At 37.5% G+C, this 18,210-nt stretch overlaps 1 protein-coding gene across 1 annotated transcript in view; it reads left to right on the top strand.

Moving 5' to 3' along the window:
- The first annotated feature begins 314 nt into the window (after positions 1–314).
- The window catches only part of DNAAF11 (dynein axonemal assembly factor 11), a 31,096-nt gene continuing 13,200 nt past the window's right edge, over positions 315–18,210 (top strand). The window contains exons 1-8 of the mRNA XM_042869840.1: positions 315–344; positions 2,233–2,400; positions 7,894–7,971; positions 10,178–10,350; positions 11,279–11,478; positions 13,878–14,060; positions 14,635–14,712; positions 17,254–17,319. Of these exons, the coding sequence (XP_042725774.1) occupies positions 335–344; positions 2,233–2,400; positions 7,894–7,971; positions 10,178–10,350; positions 11,279–11,478; positions 13,878–14,060; positions 14,635–14,712; positions 17,254–17,319 (956 nt within the window). The 5' untranslated portion in view covers positions 315–334. The remainder of the gene's footprint in view (positions 345–2,232; positions 2,401–7,893; positions 7,972–10,177; positions 10,351–11,278; positions 11,479–13,877; positions 14,061–14,634; positions 14,713–17,253; positions 17,320–18,210) is intronic.

Raw genomic sequence — 18,210 nt, 5'->3', positions numbered from 1 at the left:
TCTCAGCTAAAAGGTGAAGGACAGCAGTGCTTGCTGCAAGCACTATGGTGGGCAAATGGGGTGACAAGGACATCACACAGTAGATAGACAGAAGACAGCCTGAGGAAGCTATTTCATATCTGAATGCCAAAGGAAAGTGTCAGGACTGACAGACTCATAAACATCGTCATTTTGGAGTACAAATGGTGCCGGCGTTTCCAGCTTTTGCAGACACGGGCGGAGCTGAGGCCACGCTGAGGAGAGCGACGCAAGCGGGCGGCCCAGCAGCGCCCTGCACGTTGCCATGGCTGCGCGGGGCGTCCTGTAATGGCGGCTGCGGGAGCTGCGGGCAGCCATGGTGCGGAGTGAGTGTCACACAGCCTTCCGTCTCACCTCCGGCCCCATCCCTCCTTTCCCCACTCCCTAGTACCATATTCCCTCTCCCTGCACTTGCTCTTCATTCCTTATACCCTTACCTCAATATTTATTGTTTTCTTCTGCAAGTTTGTTTCCCTTACTCCCCTTAAATATATAGATAGCATACAGAATGTTAAATGTTCACTCCGTTCCCACAGAAGAACCCAGAAATAGATTCTGTTGGGGATGGTTGTCTCTGCCTTGCATACCATGTATCGAAAATGAGTGTTTCTGCATACTTCCTGCCACAATCATCAGCAAATGGAAATCTGGCTGTAATAAAACTGTCCAGAATAGTTTGTGTCACTTCTTTTTTTCTATAAAGGTATAGCAAGTGCAGATGTCTCCAATGTGTAAGTGTGCAGATCCTGGGATACTGTTTTCTTGCTCAAAAGCACCTGTTTGCACTGGACATACTGTCACTGCAAGATCTGACACTAGACACATTGGAAAGAAGGTCATTCTTTTCTGTAATTTCCAGCATGCTTGCAAAGTAAGTTATTAGAATGCTGATATTTTTCGTATTTTCTGTAAATACTATTTAGTCATGATTATTGCCATATTTTCTCTAATAATTTAATCAGCTTTAATCAATTTGCTGTTAAACAGAAGATGGTTTTTCAGATGCAGCAAACCTACCCACAGTGATTCAAGGGGATGGGCTCACCTTTCCCAACATGCTTCCTATGCAGACAGGATCCACTCTAGCATCAATACCAGCATCACTGATAAATAATTCCATATATCTGTAAATGTGACATAAATCTAAATTAGATAAAATTTGGGTGAAAGAAGGGAAACTGAACTCTGCTTATTTGCAGAAAAGAAAATGTAATGTGCAAAACTTATTTTGCCTCTTTCCTAAAGGCTGTGGATAGAGGAGCTGTGCTGACACACACAAGACTGCGCCACACAGGTGCACAGATCACCAGGCTTTTAGCAGCTCTGTTCATGTGAGTGTGTGCAGCTGTTCCAGGACCAGTAAAAAAAACAGAGCATTTATCAAAACCTCCCTGAGATAAAGAAGCAGTGAAAGAATGTAATAAATGCATGCTAGGACCAATTGGTTTTCATAGATCTCTGTATTTATATATATTTCTTTTTTTATTGTTTTTCTTCAGAGTATTTTTGAAAGGCTTGCTAGGCTTCTGTAAGTTTTTAAAATATGAGTAAGATTCTATGCTTATTTCCTAAAAGTCATGTTTTTAATCAGTACTTCACTGTAGTTGACTGTTTATCAAGGAGATGAAAATGCAAGTGCTTTTTTTGGTGCAGTGGACTGGAAACAAAGTAATCACATCTAGCTCAAGAGTGAGCACTAGTTCTCACAGAATTTCTTTATCTTCATCATACAGATCCTTTTAACTGACTGAAAGATTGCCTTGCACTAAACATTGCTAAATGAAAATTCTTGAAGCCAGGTTTCTAGCATCTTTCAGCCAATGAAACTCTTCTGCTTGCTGCTAATGAACTGCTGGTGTCTACAAAATACGCAGGATTACATATCATCCCAACACAAACGTTTATAAGCATGAATTAGTTATAGCTTTGCCCCAAGCAAGGTTTGCTCTACACTTTTATGGAAGATTCCACAGTTTTCATATGGATTTTTCTAAATGTTGGAGGTGGCTTAACTGCATTTTACAAATTATTCTCACTGTAGCAGGATGAGCTGAAGTTGCTTGACACTTGTCTTTTATAGCAGAATTTCTTTTTGTTGATACTTGTCCCAAGTATCTGTTTAGTATGATGGAACAAAAGATTTTAATGATCTAAAAAATTGTTCATAATTCAAATAGTGGAGATATTTTCCAATGACCTCAACTATTTTTTCAGTCACTGAAGATCTTGTTAGAAGACGTGCAGAACATAATAACTGTGAAATTTTTTCACTGGAAGAAATCTCTTTACATCAGCAAGAAATAGAAAAATTAGAATACCTTGACAAATGGTGTCGGGATTTGAAAATTCTCTATCTTCAGAATAACCTAATTCCAAAAATTGGTAAGCATTTTCTGCATATGTTTTTTATTAAATGGAATTGCTTGCATAGTAAGAAATATATGTATATCTTTTGCGTTATTCTTCATAGAATGTGGAGTGTGTAACTACAGAGAAGTTCCTTCTGATTCTGCTCCCACAAGCGTTTATTTCCCTTTCGTGTTAGCAGGCTTCTAAGAAGCTTAGAAATTTGCAGGAGTTTAAATGAAAAAGTTAGTACTGAGATACAAGTCACTAGAATGGAAGTGTAGAACACCTTAATTGGTTAAAAACTTGTATGTGAAGGTATAACTCAAAGGTCCTTTTCTTGTAACAGAGACAGTTCAATGCATTCCATGAACTGCAATACTTGAGAACTAGCTGTCCTCATGCTCATTTTTCAATTCAGTTTTTATACACATAGTAGCTTTTGTTCAGATGGAAGTAATCTTCGTTCAGATACAGTAATTGCTTTTGTGCATAAAGACTTACAGACAACTTACAGAGAAGTCTGAATGATCTTCCTTTACCACAGGAAGATGCAGTTCCTTATGATCTATGTTTTGTGCTCTTGTGATGCAGCTTTAAGTTTGCTAGGCACACAGAATGATATGACATGGAGTCTTGGTCTGGAAAAGCATCGATTCTACAGATACTGTATAGATTAACTAGAGTGGTTCAGTTGGAAAGGACCTTGAAAGTACAACTGCCTGACCTTTCTGGAACTAACCGAAAGTTAAAGCATATTGTTAAGGACATTATGAAGAATGGAAAATGAGAAGTGCTCAGGAATGATATTGGCATATTTCTTTGAAGTTCCTTAAGAGACTCCCATTTATAAGAAAGGTCGTAAGGAGGATCCGGGGAACTACAGGCCTGTCAGCCTGACCTCGGTGCCAGGGAAGGTTATGGAGCAGATCGTCTTGAGGGAGATCATGCGGCATGTGCAGGGTGACCGGGGGATCAGGCCTAGCCAGCATGGGTTCATGAAGGGCAGGTCCTGTTTGACCAACCTGATCTCCTTCTATGATCTAGTGACCCATCTGGTGGATGAAGGAAAGGCTGTTGATGTGGTCTACCTAGACTTCAGCAAAGCCTTTGACACTGTCTCCCACAGCATTCTCCTGCAGAAGCTGGCAGCCAGAGGCTTGGATGGGTACACTCTTGGCTGGGTAAGGAGCTGGCTGGAGGGCCGGGCACAGAGAGTGGTGGTGAATGGAGTTAAATCCAGCTGGCGACCGGTCGTGAGTGGTGTTCCCCAGGGGTCGGTGCTGGGGCCTGTCCTCTTCAATATCTTTATTGATGACCTGGATGAGGGCATCGAGTGCACCCTCAGTAAATTCGCAGATGACACCAAATTGGCTGGAAGTGTGGATCTGCCTGGGGGTAGCGAGGCCCTACAGAGGGATCTGGACAGGCTGGAGAGCTGGGCTGGAGCCAATGGGATGAGTTTCAACAAGGCCAAATGCCAGGTCCTACACTTCGGCCACAACAACCCCAGGCGACGCTACAGGCTTGGGGCGGTGTGGCTGGAGGACTGCGTAGAGGAAATGGACCTGGGGGTATTGATTGATGCTCGGCTGAACATGAGCCGACAGTGTGCCCAGGTGGCCAAGAAGGCCAATGGCATCCTGGCTTGCATCAGAAACAGTGTTGCAAGCAGGAGCAGAGAGGTGATTGTTCCCCTATATTCAGCACTAGTGAGGCCGCACCTCGAGTACTGTGTCCAGTTTTGGGCCCCTCACTGCAAGAAAGATATTGAGGCCCTGGAACGTGTTCAAAGAAGGGCAACAAAGCTGGTGAGGGGTCTGGAACACAGGCCATATGAGGAGAGGCTGAAGGAGCTGGGAATGTTCAGCCTGGAGAAGAGGAGGCTCAGGGGAGACCTTATTGCTCTCTATAACTTCCTGAAGGGAGGTTGTAGTGAGCTGGGGGTCGGCCTCTTCTCTCGTGTCATTAGTGATAGGACCAGAGGGAATGGCTTCAAGCTACGGCAGGGGAGATTCAGGCTGGACATTACGAAATATTACTTTTCAGAAAGGGTGGTCAGGCACTGGAATGGACTGCCCAGGGAGGTGGTGGAGTCACCGAGCCTGGGGGTGTTCAAGGAAAGGCTGGATGTTGTGTTGAGGGACATGGTTTAGTAGGAGCTATTGGGAATAGGTGAACGGTTGGACTGGGTGATCTTTTAGGTCTTTTCCAACCTTAGTGATTCTATGATTCTATGATTCTAAGAGGCAGAAAAGACAATCTAGAGTTTTAGGGTGAAATTCTGTGCTTGTGATTTGGAGGCAAAGCCTTTAAATCTCAATTCCAAGCTGCCCTAACGGGGCTTGTCAGGAAATTCCAAAGGAATATTTGTATTGATAACATCTGCATTACTTCGAGTGGAGTAATCTTCTCCCAGAGAGAGAAAGTTTTTTTTTAAACTGCTTTATGCTGCTCTATCCCATCAGAATTTGAGTAAAAAAAGTTGTTTTTTCTGTTATTTTGTGCTTAAGGCACAAGACCCTATCTTATTATTTTGTCAGTGCTCATATCTCATAGAAACAGTACTGAATTCAAGAAGTAAACCACTGTGAAGTAGACAGCAATGCATTGATGCAGAACACACACTTCTGTATATCAAAATATCATATCTGTATGTTTTATACTGCCTCTGTCAGGATGTGTCTCTTATTTTAAAGGAAACCCTTAACACCACCCTAAAGATCAGACTAGCCTACTGGTCAGTTAGCAAGCTGCAAGGTATCCATATGCATAGAAATAAAACCACCAAGCTGTGTAAAGGATTCATGGCTCTTTTCTTTTCTATAAATGGGAAGAAAACACAAGATAACATTGTGTTCTACACTGCCTTACTCATATCATGCACACAGATATTGCAATTATAGAAATACCATAGAGAAAATATACAGCAAAATACGCTGCATGAATCCTTACTGAGAAATTAATTTCATCATCTATGAATGGAGAAAACACCTCTCCAAGGTCTTAGTTAACCAGAAGAAGACAAATTTTCAAGCCTGATTTAGTTCACTGGTTTTAGACAGCCAATTTAAGACAAGACAAATTGCACCCTGAATAACCTATTTCTCTGTATTGATTATAGGGGATCCTAGAGAAGTAGCTCAGCTGTAGACATGATCTGTATCAGTTAGATGAATCTTTCTCTGCTTGAATTTCTTTGTTTGCCTCTGCAGGGCCAGTATGTACAGCAGTTAGTCAGCACAGCTTGCAAATTAGAGTGTGAGGTAAACTTTCTGACTTCACTGGATAGGTTTTCCAGTCAGATCTTCAAAAAACCTGAGACTGGTGAAGTCTGTGAACTGCATCATGAGTTAAAGCGTGTATCTTGTATCAGAGTTGTGTCTCAGACCTGCGTGTCACATTTCAAATGGCATTTGCGTTTCCCAGTTATTTTGGCACTGGTAAAGTTTACTACTCCCCCACCTTGCTTACACAGAGGAGGAAATGCTAGGTATTCTGATAGAAATAAAAGAACAAGCATTGTGGTCCTGCTAATTTCAATAGCTTGCGGTGAAAATAATACATTTTAGATCCTAGACTATAGAATGGTCCTGTTGTTGGCTGACAGCTGCCTGCTATCTTATGTTTGGCCTGTAGAAAGAGAACTCCTGCAGCTTTAAGTGAGCCATTGTATATATTCCAGTTATATCACAGTGACACTATGGATAAATTTGAATCACCATATTTAATAAAGAACAGCGTCACTCATTTATTTCTGTCAAATTGTCTTAATCTATCAGGGAATGTTCCTGGATATATCATCTACTGTATTTATTCTTGGCTTGAAACAAAGTGATGTAGTACCTCCTCTTGTACCCTTATACTACCATACATTTTCTATGATTAGAGCAACTTTCTAATCCTTTTCTCCTCTTAAAACAAACATCAAGCAGTACTGCACTCCTTCAGTGCTTTCCACTATGAGGAATGATACATTAGATAATGCAGGTGATGTTTAGGGTTTACATAATGCTTTTCTGTAAAGAACGCCCATAGAATGCTGTGTAAATATTTATTTTGAATGCAGAAAAGGAATTCTTCATATGCCACTGAAATCCTGTGCAGTGTCAAACACAGAATGCTTCTGACACAATGTGTGATTGTCTCAGGGACAACAAGGTGCTGTAATCCTAACATCCTCTTGGTTTCCGTTTAGTTGAGGGAGCTTAGCTTCTTTGAAGAAGCGTGCAAGCATTTAGGATCTCAACCCTTCTGCATCTCTGAGCTTAGTTTAGTTCCTCTGCAAATGGCTTAACCTCCAGATCCCACGCCACTTGCAATCTGAACAATTCCTCAACTCTTTCATTATTCAGCCTTACCTCTGTTCGGTGTGTATCTTTGTAGTATGTGTGCTAATGCTGCGTGCTAAGACAGTGTCACTCAGTACATGGCCATAAAGCTTTAGAAATCTGTTGTAGGCAGGTGTGTGACAGTGAAGGACAGTGTTACAAAAACAGAGGACTGGCAAACTTACTAGCACAGGAGCATGAGCTCTAGCAAAGGGAATTATAAGATAAGGTTTTATTTCCCAAAATGCTAATGCATGCCTCAAGGTTGTTTTTTAGGCTTGTGGCAGAAAGGAATCGTGGTTTGAAGTTGTTACTGCACTTGCTTTACTTCAGTCAGAATGGAGTGTTTGTGTATTCATTATGACTTGAGTGAAAATGGAAAAGATAATGGCTAACCCATCATTGTGGGCCAGCCCACTGCTGCTTCCTCAACTGATCATGCATATCTGAAAATCCTAGTTGAAAATGACATGACCTATTTTGTTAATCCGTCCATTATTTTCTAATGTCAGGAATTAAAACACATCTTTAGGTTTTCCTAAAAACTTAAGTTGCCTCAAAAATTCCATCAGAAAAGGAAACTTCTTAGACCACATTTTTACCAGAATTAACTCATACTATTTTACAGGCAACATAAATTGCAGGCTAAGTAACTTTGGGTTATGTAAGATAGTAGGTCTAAGCTTTATTTCAAAACAGAATAAATTCTTCCAACAGCTATATAACATGGATTATGGATTATTTCAGTTACTTGTAATAGCACTGTAGATAAAAGACCTTTAGAAAATGAATATATACTAAAGAAACCAATCTTTTCTATATAAGTGAGTGTAAAACTCCAGTTTCATAAAGCTTGACAAAATATGGTCCAATTATTCCAGAGTTTCATGATGAACAAAATATTTCACCACATATTTTGGCCAGTCCTCTTGCATTATGTACTTGTATTATAGATGTTTTGATAAAAAATGTGTTTATAGCCTTCCCTCTTTTTTAATATTAACATATACTTCTCATAGAAATCCTGTTTTCATCTTTTTAAGCGTTAAAATATTAATGCCTGATAGTCTAATACAAATTCAGTTTTGTCCTTCCCATTTTTCTGCTTTATTGTTTGTTTGAAGTTAAGCAAACAAGTAAAATAATAATGCCTATTCAGTGAAGGAAACTGAAGTAATGGATCTGTGTTTTGTTACAGAAAATGTGGGCAGGTTAAAGAAGTTAGAATATTTAAATGTTGCATTGAACAATATTGAAAGAATTGAAAATTTGGAAGGTAAGATATTTTAATGAACTGGTTCACTTTTTATTACTGAAAAACTTGAGTAGAGACAATGTAAAGAAAAGTGGAAGCTATTAATTATGCCCATCAATAAATGTAGTACGTTTACAGTCAGAAGAAACTGGTTTGTGTGCAGTGTTTCAGAAATTCTTTGTAGCCAGTGGTTCTTACAGCTGAAGTTTTGTCACTGTTGTTTCTTAAATGCATTTTAACTGGCTCTTTGCGTACTCTTTTACTAGTGTTGTCAGCTACGACAGCTCCATTCTTTAATCCTTTACAAAACAGGAATCAAAATTTAATGAACCTTTACAGGATTGGTATTGGTATTGCCCCAGTTGTGTCAGGGTAAGTTTAGGTTGGATATCAGGAAAAACTTCTTTACAGAAAGGGTTGTTAAGCACTGGAACAGGCTCCGCAGGGAGGGTTGAGTCACCATGCCTGGATGTGTTTAAAAACCGTCTGGATGTGGTGCTCAGGGACATGACTTAGTGGAGGGTTGTTTGTTAGGGTAGTGGTGTGGCTGGGTTGTGGTTGGACTCAATGATCTTTAAGGTCTTTTCCAACCTGAGCAATTCTATGCTTTTCTATCATTTGTTATGCAGCTTATCTAGAGCAAAGTTTTTTTGTTTTTGTTTTTTTATTACCATGCTGGCTGTAAAAAGCATCTCTTTTTATCATTCTGCAGTCACCTTTGCTTCAGCAATCAAAAGTCTCACAGAAGAACATTCTACATTGTACAGAAGTTGCATTGTCTGGAGTATTTTTACAGAGGTTTTCAGATCAATCTTTTTTCTATCTTTACATAAAATTGTATCCATATGATCTCTATTTAATCATTTAGCCTGTCACTATAATTGCTTGTCCAAGGATTTACCATTTTCCATGAACAGGTCCTAAGACTTAGAGCCATCCATAAATACATTCCATACTATTTGAACCATTTCTGACTTTTGACTTATTTCCTTTTTCTTTCTCGATTTCTGCTTTGTCAAGTTGCTCAGTATATAAAATGTGCACCTTAGCAAGGGGACAAAAAAAAAAAAAAAAAGCTGTTTTGCTTTGTTTTCTTTTGAATCATATGCATGCTGATTCAAGAGAATGGTTTAAATCAAATGGAAAAATAAACAAATAGTTGCAGAAATATATACTGCATTACTTATTTGGCAGTTTGTTGAGAAATTTACATCTATTTTCATGCCAGCAAATTTTAAGGTGCTCTAGCAGGCTGCATTATTTATTACTGTGATTTGTCATTTACTTAGATGCCAGAAACTTTGGGAGCGAGCGTTGCAAAAATTGAGGTTGTTTTAATCCTCTAATAAATCATTTTGCATTGTTTATGCTCTTTTCCATTATGCATAGAATACTTGCCAAGTAGACCTGCAAAGGAAAAGAGGTGATTAAAATGATGAGCACAGAAGCTGAATTTGCTCTTAGCTGAACTTTTTTACTCTTAGGCCAAGGTTATGACTCAGGACAGATTATGATAAAAGGAGTAGCTGACAAATTCTGGATCCAGATTTCCCAAATCAATGTGTTAGCAAATTTAGTGCTACTAATTATAATAAATGTTTCTGGTTAACACACCACTTTCTCACCAATTTTTGCAATTTAATCAGTGATAAAATATTCATAACAATAGCTGAGTCCATAAAGTGCAAAACTTCATCTCAACTTGGAGTGGATTTTTAGAAAACGTTTTATCAACACTTTGGTAATGTTAGTGAAGATTAACATTACACAGAAAGGAAACCCGTAAGTCATCCTGCTCTTCCAAAGTAATTAGGCACTCTTTAGCCATGTGGAGAAGACTTCAGCTGAGAACAGTACCAGTATGATCAGACTCTTAAAGCTGAAGTTTATCGTCTGGAAATGAAGCATTTAATAACTAGTATACAAGCTCTGACCACAGAGTTCTTATAGTCATGAAACCAAGAGTAATTTTTTTATATTTTCCATCTTACCAAGAATTTTTTTTCTTTCTATAAATATTTTGATCTCCTGAAGCTTAGCTGTGAGTCAGTCTTCTACCTGTGGCCTGTAAAAGATGTATCCTGACAGGATGAAGTTACTATACAAAGGCAAATGCAGGCATCATTTTTAGTACCTAAGTACATATATGTCTCTGTATGTTTGTGTGTATGTGTCATGAGCATTTATGTTATGAACAAATCAAATGATTTTTTTTTAATTCAAATAGGCTGTGAAGAACTGAAGAAGCTTGACTTGACAGCAAATTTCATTGGTGAACTGTCCAGTGTCGAAACCCTAAAATATAACATACATTTGAAGGAACTGTTTCTAGTGGGTAACCCATGCACTGAATTTGAAGGTTATAGACAATTTGTGGTGGCAACACTTCATCAATTAAAAGTAAGATTTTTATTGTTAATTCTATGAACAAATCAATAGCCAGCTTTGTTGACTAAACATACTAATACAAAACAAAACAAATGCTTATGGTAGGAAAAAATAGGAATCTTTTTCGTACTGCCCTCAGGAAAGTGAAGTCTGTTCTCAAGAATTCTGACTAAACCACAGTTATTTCTTAGAGTTATCAGTCATTGTCATTGGAGATGCTTTTACGAATTTCCAAAAAGATAAGTACATAGTACAGTTGTGGCTTTTTACTCATTTGTTTTTATACAGACAGTATTTTTTTAAACATATATTTTTTAATATTGTCATGATTTCAGAAAGTTACTAAGTTGTTGATAAGGTACTGATGTTATATACCATACCAACAGTGTAAGGCAATGGAAGGATAGAAGTTGACATGAAAATGCACTATATTGCATCTGCTGTAAATAGATATGTTGAGATTGAGATTCTGCGCAGGGACTGATCTAATGATTTCCTGTCACTGAAAATGACCCCAAGTACACACTCACACTTTACCTTGGAGAAGCACAGACACTTACTTTCCTTAATGTGAGTAGATTCAACTAACTTTGTCAGCAGTAAATGAACACATTTAAAGAAATATATTTGTAATAGTTCCATGAGCTGAATCAAAATGAGAAAAAAAATAACAGAAATGGCTGAAGGGACTCTTCCTACTCCATAGTAATAAGACAAAGTAAAATTCTGAGAAGATGCAAAAGGCAACTGTTAGGCACAAACACTTTTTCAGACCTAAATAGAAATTTACTGTTAATTCGTTTAAATATACTGTTTCTTAAATAGTGCTTTGGAGGTTTGAAATGAATATTAAATTAACCTGAAGTTTAATGGATTTATTTGATTGAATATGTTTAAAAGTTCTCATGTATTTATATGGATTTTTCTTCCCATTGGGAAGTATTTGGATAGTAAAGAAATAGAACGTTCGGAGAGAATTCAAGCACTTCAATACTATCCAGAAGTGAAACAGAAAATCAGAGAACAGGAACAAGCTTACCTTCTCAAAAGAGCCAAAGAAAAAGAAGAGGCTCAAAGAAAGATGCATGAAAGAAAGGATAGGAAAGAAAAACAAATGGAAGCTGAGCTTGGACTTGACAGGTAACAGTAGGTAGCAACAGTTTTTAAGTAATCATCTAATCATCATTCTTCTTTTTCTTCATTAATAATTTTGCTTTTCCTCCTGAAATATTGGTTATGTAATTCTACTTAAAGTCTCATGTTTGTCTTTATTACTGATTCTAGTGGGATTCCAGCATTTATCCTCAAGCATTTTATGCCTAAAGAAAAATATAATCAGTTATAAATGTCATTAATTACTGATCTGCAGACAGTACAAAAGAATTTTTGTCCTGTATCTCCTGGCTAAATTGTCTGGGTGCAAAACAGTGTAATTGATAGCTTCTTTCAGATGGACAGCTGGAAATTGTTATTTAAGGTAATGCAATTGTTTCAGAGAAAGCTGTTCTTCATCTATAATTTCTTTTGCTTCAGACATAATAGATATTAAGAATGAAACAATTTGAAGATCTTTTGAGATGTGTAAAAGGCTATGGAATTGTTTACACCTACACTTCTTCTACCTTATGTTACTAAGACAGCAAAAGGATTTTTCTCTCGCTTTCTCTTTCACTGTACTTGACCTTCATCTTTAGTCCATTTTTAGTCCAGTAGAGTCTAATTTCCGTGATTCATAGAATCAAAGAATCGTAGAATGGCTTGGGTTGGAAGGGACCTTAAGAATCATCAAGTTCCAATCCACTTGCCACAGGCAGAGTTGCCAAATGCAAGATTGATCACTAGATCAGGTTGCCTGGGCCCCCACCTAATCTGGCCTTGAACACCTTCAGAGATGGGGCATCCACATCCTCTCAGGGCAATATGTTCTAGCACTTCACCACCCTCTGTGTGGAAAACTTCCCCCTGTCTGATCTAAATCTTCCCTCCTTTAATTTAAAACCATTCTCCCTTTGTCATATCACTGCCTACCTGTGTAAAAAATTGATTTCCCTCATGTTTATATCTCCTTTTAGATATTGGAAGGCCATAATGAGTCTCCCTGAAACCTTCTCTTTTCTAGGCTGAGCAAGACCGATTTCTTCAGCCTATTGTCATAGGAAAAGGTGCTCCAGCCCTCTAATCATCTTTGTGGCTCTCCTCTGGACCTTTTCAAAAGCTAAACATCTCTCCTGTGTTGGGGGCCTGGGCACAGGGACAGTGCTCCAGATGGGGCCTCATGAGAACAGAGCAGAGAGAGACAATCATCTCACCCCTCTTCTGATGCAGCCCAGGATACTGTTGGCCTTCTGGACTGCAAGAGCACACTGCTGCCTCATGTTAAATTTTTCGTTTACCAGGATCCCTATCTCTTTCTCAACAGGGATACTCTCAAGGATTTCTTCTCTCAGTCTTTATACACATTTGGGATTACTGCTTGCACTTTGCTTTGTTAAATCTCATTAGGTTCACAAGGACCCACCTTTAGAGTTTATCAAGGTCCCTCTGGATGGCACCTCTTCCTTCTATGGCAAACTTGCTGTGGGTGCGCTCAATCCTTCATCTATGTCATGAATAGAAGATGTTCAAGAGTACTGACCCCAGGACCGCCCCCTGGAGGACCACTGCTTGTCACCAGCCTCCACCTGGACTTAAATACATTGACCACAAGCATCTGGGTGTGTCCTTCTGGCCAATTCTTTATCCACCAAATAGTCCACCCTTCAAATCCATATTTCTCTAATTCAGAGAAAAGAATGTGGTTCAGAACCATGTCAAAGGCCTTGCAGAAGTCCAGATAGATGACATCAGTTGCCTTCCCCTTGTCCACTGATGCTGTCACTCTGTCATGGAAGACCAGTAGATTGGTCAGGCATGACTTTCCCCTGGTGAAGCTCCACCTTCTGTTTTGGATCACCTGCTCATCCCTCATGTGCCTTAATGTATCTCCCAGGAGGATGTGCTCCGTGATCGTCCAAGACACAGAGTTGAGTCTCACTGACCTGCAGTTCCCCAGATCCTCCTCCCTCCCCTTCTTGTATATGGAAGTGATGTTCCTCTTTTTTCTTGTTACTAGGGAACTTTGCCTGACAGCCACAACTTTTCAAGTATAATGGAGAGCAGTTTGGCAGCCACATCAGCCAGTTCCCTTTGGATCCTGGATGCATGTCCATCATGCCCCATAGACCTGTACAAATTCAGTTTCAGGAGGCAGTCTCAGACTTACTCTGCCCTTACAGTGTGGGGGAGTTTTCTCCCCAGTTCACACCAGGAGTTTCAGGAATATGAGGTTTGGGGTTGTGAGAAGAATGAGAATCCTGGCTGCCAGTGAAGACTCAAGCAAAGAACTTAATGAGTACCTCAGCCTCAGACTAGAGCAGAATAAGTTATCCAAATACTTAAAATATTGTTATTGGTAGGAATTAATATTAAAAGTGGAGTAATCAATTTATCATTGCTGTTACTCTTCTTTTTCAAACAATATTCCATGTGGTTTCGTGTAGCCCAGACTCCCTACAATACAAAGAAAATTATCAGACAGAAGGAGAACAACAAATGTGGAGAACAGCTGAAGATGATGAAGAAGACAGAAGATTTTGGGAGGAGCCAACACCATATACTCCAGAATCTAGATTAGAAACTCACAGATATATTGAAGAAAAAAGGAAAGCTAGAGACAGTATAAGGTATGTTTTTTTGTTTTATAATATATTTTGGGAACTGAAGATGAACAACTTTTTGAAGGCACAGAGAGGAGGTTGGCATCTGCCTCCCATTGAATACTGTCTTTACCTGTGCAAATATGCTTTAAAAATGTTAGTAAAATATACTGGCTGCTTATTATTTTTCATTTTCTATTTTTTATTTTACCCTTTATTTTGTTTTCTCTCAAACAGGGTTGTTAAATGTAATAATTTCTCTTTTCAGCTCCACTGTTTGGATTTCAGAATTTCCACTGTTCTGCCAGCTAATTCATGTTTGATATCATGTTTGACAATGAATTCTGAGTGACACACCTAGGAAGTTATTATCTATGTAAATAAATGATACTACAAAGTATTTGCTCAGCTTTAGATGGTGCTTTTAATGTTCAGTTGGACATCTGACATAACCTGTTCAGTTTCTGAAATAAGTTGTATCCTTAAAATCCAGTACCAGATAATCCTTGCCTTCCTGACATCTTCTCCTTTCTGTTTTGCTATTCAACATAAAATATGAAAATGTGAAATTATAAGCTGTTTTTCTTTCTATTTTGTTTAGAGGGTCAAAAACAAGAGAGAAGCCTCTTCCAAAATTGGTCACTGCAGAAGGAAAAGTTCTGAATGTCAATATGCCTAAGTATGTAAGAAAGCAATGCTGTGAAGAATTTAAACAGTTGATTTAAACCACTATTTTGAAATGTGTGACAATACAAAAAATAAGAAAAAAGACAAATTCTGATATGTAGTATTGTATTTCAAGTGGGGAAAATTACTCCTAAAATTACACTCTGATGCTGGAAAAATAGTTTTCAGTGAGTAAAGTGTAAAAGATTGGTAATTTATATCTTGATATTTGAAAACAAAAGAATTTATTTTTGTGTAAAAACTCCTTACTCTTCTTCCCTTCTGTGGTAAATTTCTCTGACAGCATCTTGCTAATAATGGAAAAAGTGTAACTAAAATCTGACTGTTGAAGATAGATATGTCTAAGTAGCCACTTTAAATGTGGAAAATTATATGTAAGTACTATTTTTGAACAAAATCATTCTGTCTTTAAATGACAGATATAAACCTGGCAGAATTGTGCAGCATATGTAATTCACTTCTATGCATGACATAGAAGTCTGTAGCAATGGAGCCTCCTGTCTTCAAAGGCACATGGATATTCAAGTCCTATTTTAAAATGAATTTCCTGGAATATCAGCCATGTGTTACCATTGATTTCACTTGAAGCTGGAACCAAGCCTTCTTGTATTAATGGAAAACGGAAGACAGAGAACTGTTCCCTTATGAACGGCTTCTCAAACTGCCTATGATCAGTAGTTGGCCTTTGAAGGAAAACATACCTGTCTGCTGTTCTCCAAACAAGTTTTTCCAATTGTAGACTGGTTTATCTACAAAAACAAGCAAACAAGCAAGCAAAACCCCAAAGCTAAGAAAGTACTTATCACTGGCATGAAAAATGCTATCTGAACTTTAGAAATTCATAAACCCATGCAAATTTAAGGGATTTGAAATCTTACATTGCATAAATGCAATTGTATGCATTGTAAATGCATAAGTTTCTATGATCTAGGTAAAATTATAGGTAATAGCAGAAAAGCTTGTATTTATTTGATCTTCATTGGAATAATCTTTTCAATGTTTTGATGTACCTTTCTGTAAAAATGTGTTGACAGAAAATGAAAAGAATGATTTCCTAGTTGAAAGATGACAAACCTTAAATAGTTTAAATCTTATGCTAATAGAAAGCATTTAGAATCAAGCTCAAGCTATCTAATTTTAAGAAAAACAGTCATCTAGAGTTAACTGTTAGTAGCAGTCCTATTCATATCACCTGAGTTTACTGGATTAAAATTTACTGTGTGGATGTGCCCAGGTAAAGCCAGTTCATTGACATTCTTTGCTGTTATGGCTTCAACAGGAATATTCCAGCTCCACAGTGCAATCTGGCAGGTACTGGAGAGACATAAATAAAGAGTACAGAGATGGTGCCCTCCAAACATTTTGTTTTATTGCTTAAGTCTAATGTCCAAAATATCCAAGGTTATCTGATGCTGAAAGCTTATCAAAAGGAATAGCTGTATGCTATTCAGAAAAGAAGACTATTTATTTTTCTCATTTCTACTAAAGTTTTCACCTAGAAAATTTAACAATTCTCTATTTTTTTGCCCTTTGTATTTTAATGCATTCTCAAGATTTTGGGTGTAGTAAGAAAAGGAAGCGTGAATGGGAAAAAAAGCTGTTCATACTGCTTGCAGTTTTCTGTTCAAAAATATGCATAAGCTAAAAGCTCCATAAGCTTTCTTCTAATTAGTCTGTGTCACAGTGGGGGAGAGAAAAGAATTTAAAAGTATATCTGTATTTTCATTGCTGAGATATTACTGCTAACTGATAAACTGTTAACAGTTTAGCTTTTTTCTATTAGATGAACCCAAAGTATCTGAGGATTCTGATGTCAGTTTCAGTATTTGATCAGAACTTGTAGCTGTAGACAAAATCTTATAATAAAAGTACAAGAGTTGTTTTAAATTTATAACTGCTGAGATTTGTTCATAAATTTCAGAAGTTAGCCAGCAGATCAGAAACACATAGCTATTAAAATCTATGGCCTTATTTTTAACAAAAAGGACTAAGCTTGTAGAATCAAGGATATTATGCATTTTTATTTACTTTATTTTACAAACGCGGATGCAGATATTTATGCCACAGGTAACTTCCACAAGAAAAACCATGCAATTTTTTTTTTTTTTTTTATAAACAAATTATGAAGTTAGAATTACTGGGTTTCAGGCTGTTCATGCTTTTCATGAACGGTCTTTCTATGAAGATATCTATAAAAAAGACACTTTGCCAGCAGATGTCTCTCTTTCTGCACTGACAGACTGAAGTTAACTAACCTTCAGCACAATTTTTATTTGTTTCTTGGGGATCGGGTAAGAACAGAAAGCAAATATAAGAGTGACTCTAGCTCAAATGTCACTATGTTAATATCTTTTACTACTTATGAGGAAAATTTGAAACCATTTGTCAAATATTCATGTCACATTATCACATGATCATGATCAGTATCATTTTTATTTACCTGAAATTGTTAGTAGTTGAATTTGAAGAGGGTCATAATGTTTGTTTATTCATCCCAATTGATTCTGATGGTGTGTCTTATCATTACTATTAGGCTTCATTTCTCTTTGAAAGATGATGAAGAAAACAATCAGTTCATCTTGGATCTTGCTGTTTACAGGTCAGACTTATTATTTATGTTTCCGCTTCATTTTTGCCATTACGTTCTAATACACAGAATTCCAAATATAATCCTTTTTGTAATGGAATTTCAAGAGGAAAACAAATATAGGGGGTTATATAATCAATCTTGACGCCTCTGTCAAAGAAGTGGAACTGTATAACTCAAAGACCCTTCAGATTGATTGAATAAGCTCTGTGTCTTAGTAGTCTTTTTTTTAACTGATGTCTTTTGCAGTCTACAGACAAGTTTCCTCCACGCTTGTCAGTTTATACTTATGTAAAATCTTTTCCATTCATTCATTGGCAGAATAGAATTGTAAGAAATGTTTTTGTCCATTGTCTAGCCCTAGAAAGGCTCCAATACAGTTCAGGATCTTCTAGTTAAATTCTTCTTGAAACAAGATGAGATAGCCTAGTCCATAGTGCTTATTGGAAAGAGTCCATGGTTTATGCTATTCCTTAAACTATGACAGAGCATTCTCTAGAATAAAGTTATCTGAAACAGACCAAAATATGAGAAGGAAACCTTATAACTCTTTTATTGTATTTACTACTAAGTACTTTAGCAACTTTATTTGTGGCTTTACCTCTGGGTCAAAAAGGGATTTGAAAGCCACAAGACTATTTACCCCAAATTGGAACTTGTTAGAGTTTATATTATAATTCACATCAGGTGTTCTTTCCTTTAAGCTTATTTATTTTGTTTAGAACAAGCCCACTCAATTTTTTTCTGAATTATAAGAATTAGGTTTTTTGGAGCCATAAAAATTCTGTTCTCATGCAATAAAATGTTGGATATTGTGTAATAGTCTGTGCTTTTCTGTAGGAAATGAAAACTAAAAAGTTTGAAAATTTCACCTTAGAAGTAACATAAATGAAGGGAAATAGG

The sequence above is a fragment of the Lagopus leucura genome, unplaced genomic scaffold, assembly GCF_019238085.1.
Source record: "Lagopus leucura isolate 7727_CA_CO unplaced genomic scaffold, USGS_WTPT01 Super-Scaffold_100002, whole genome shotgun sequence".
NCBI classification, from domain to species: Eukaryota; Metazoa; Chordata; class Aves; order Galliformes; family Phasianidae; genus Lagopus; species Lagopus leucura.
Note: the sequence above shows the minus strand (reverse complement) of the source record. Positions and strands in the feature narration are given on the sequence as shown.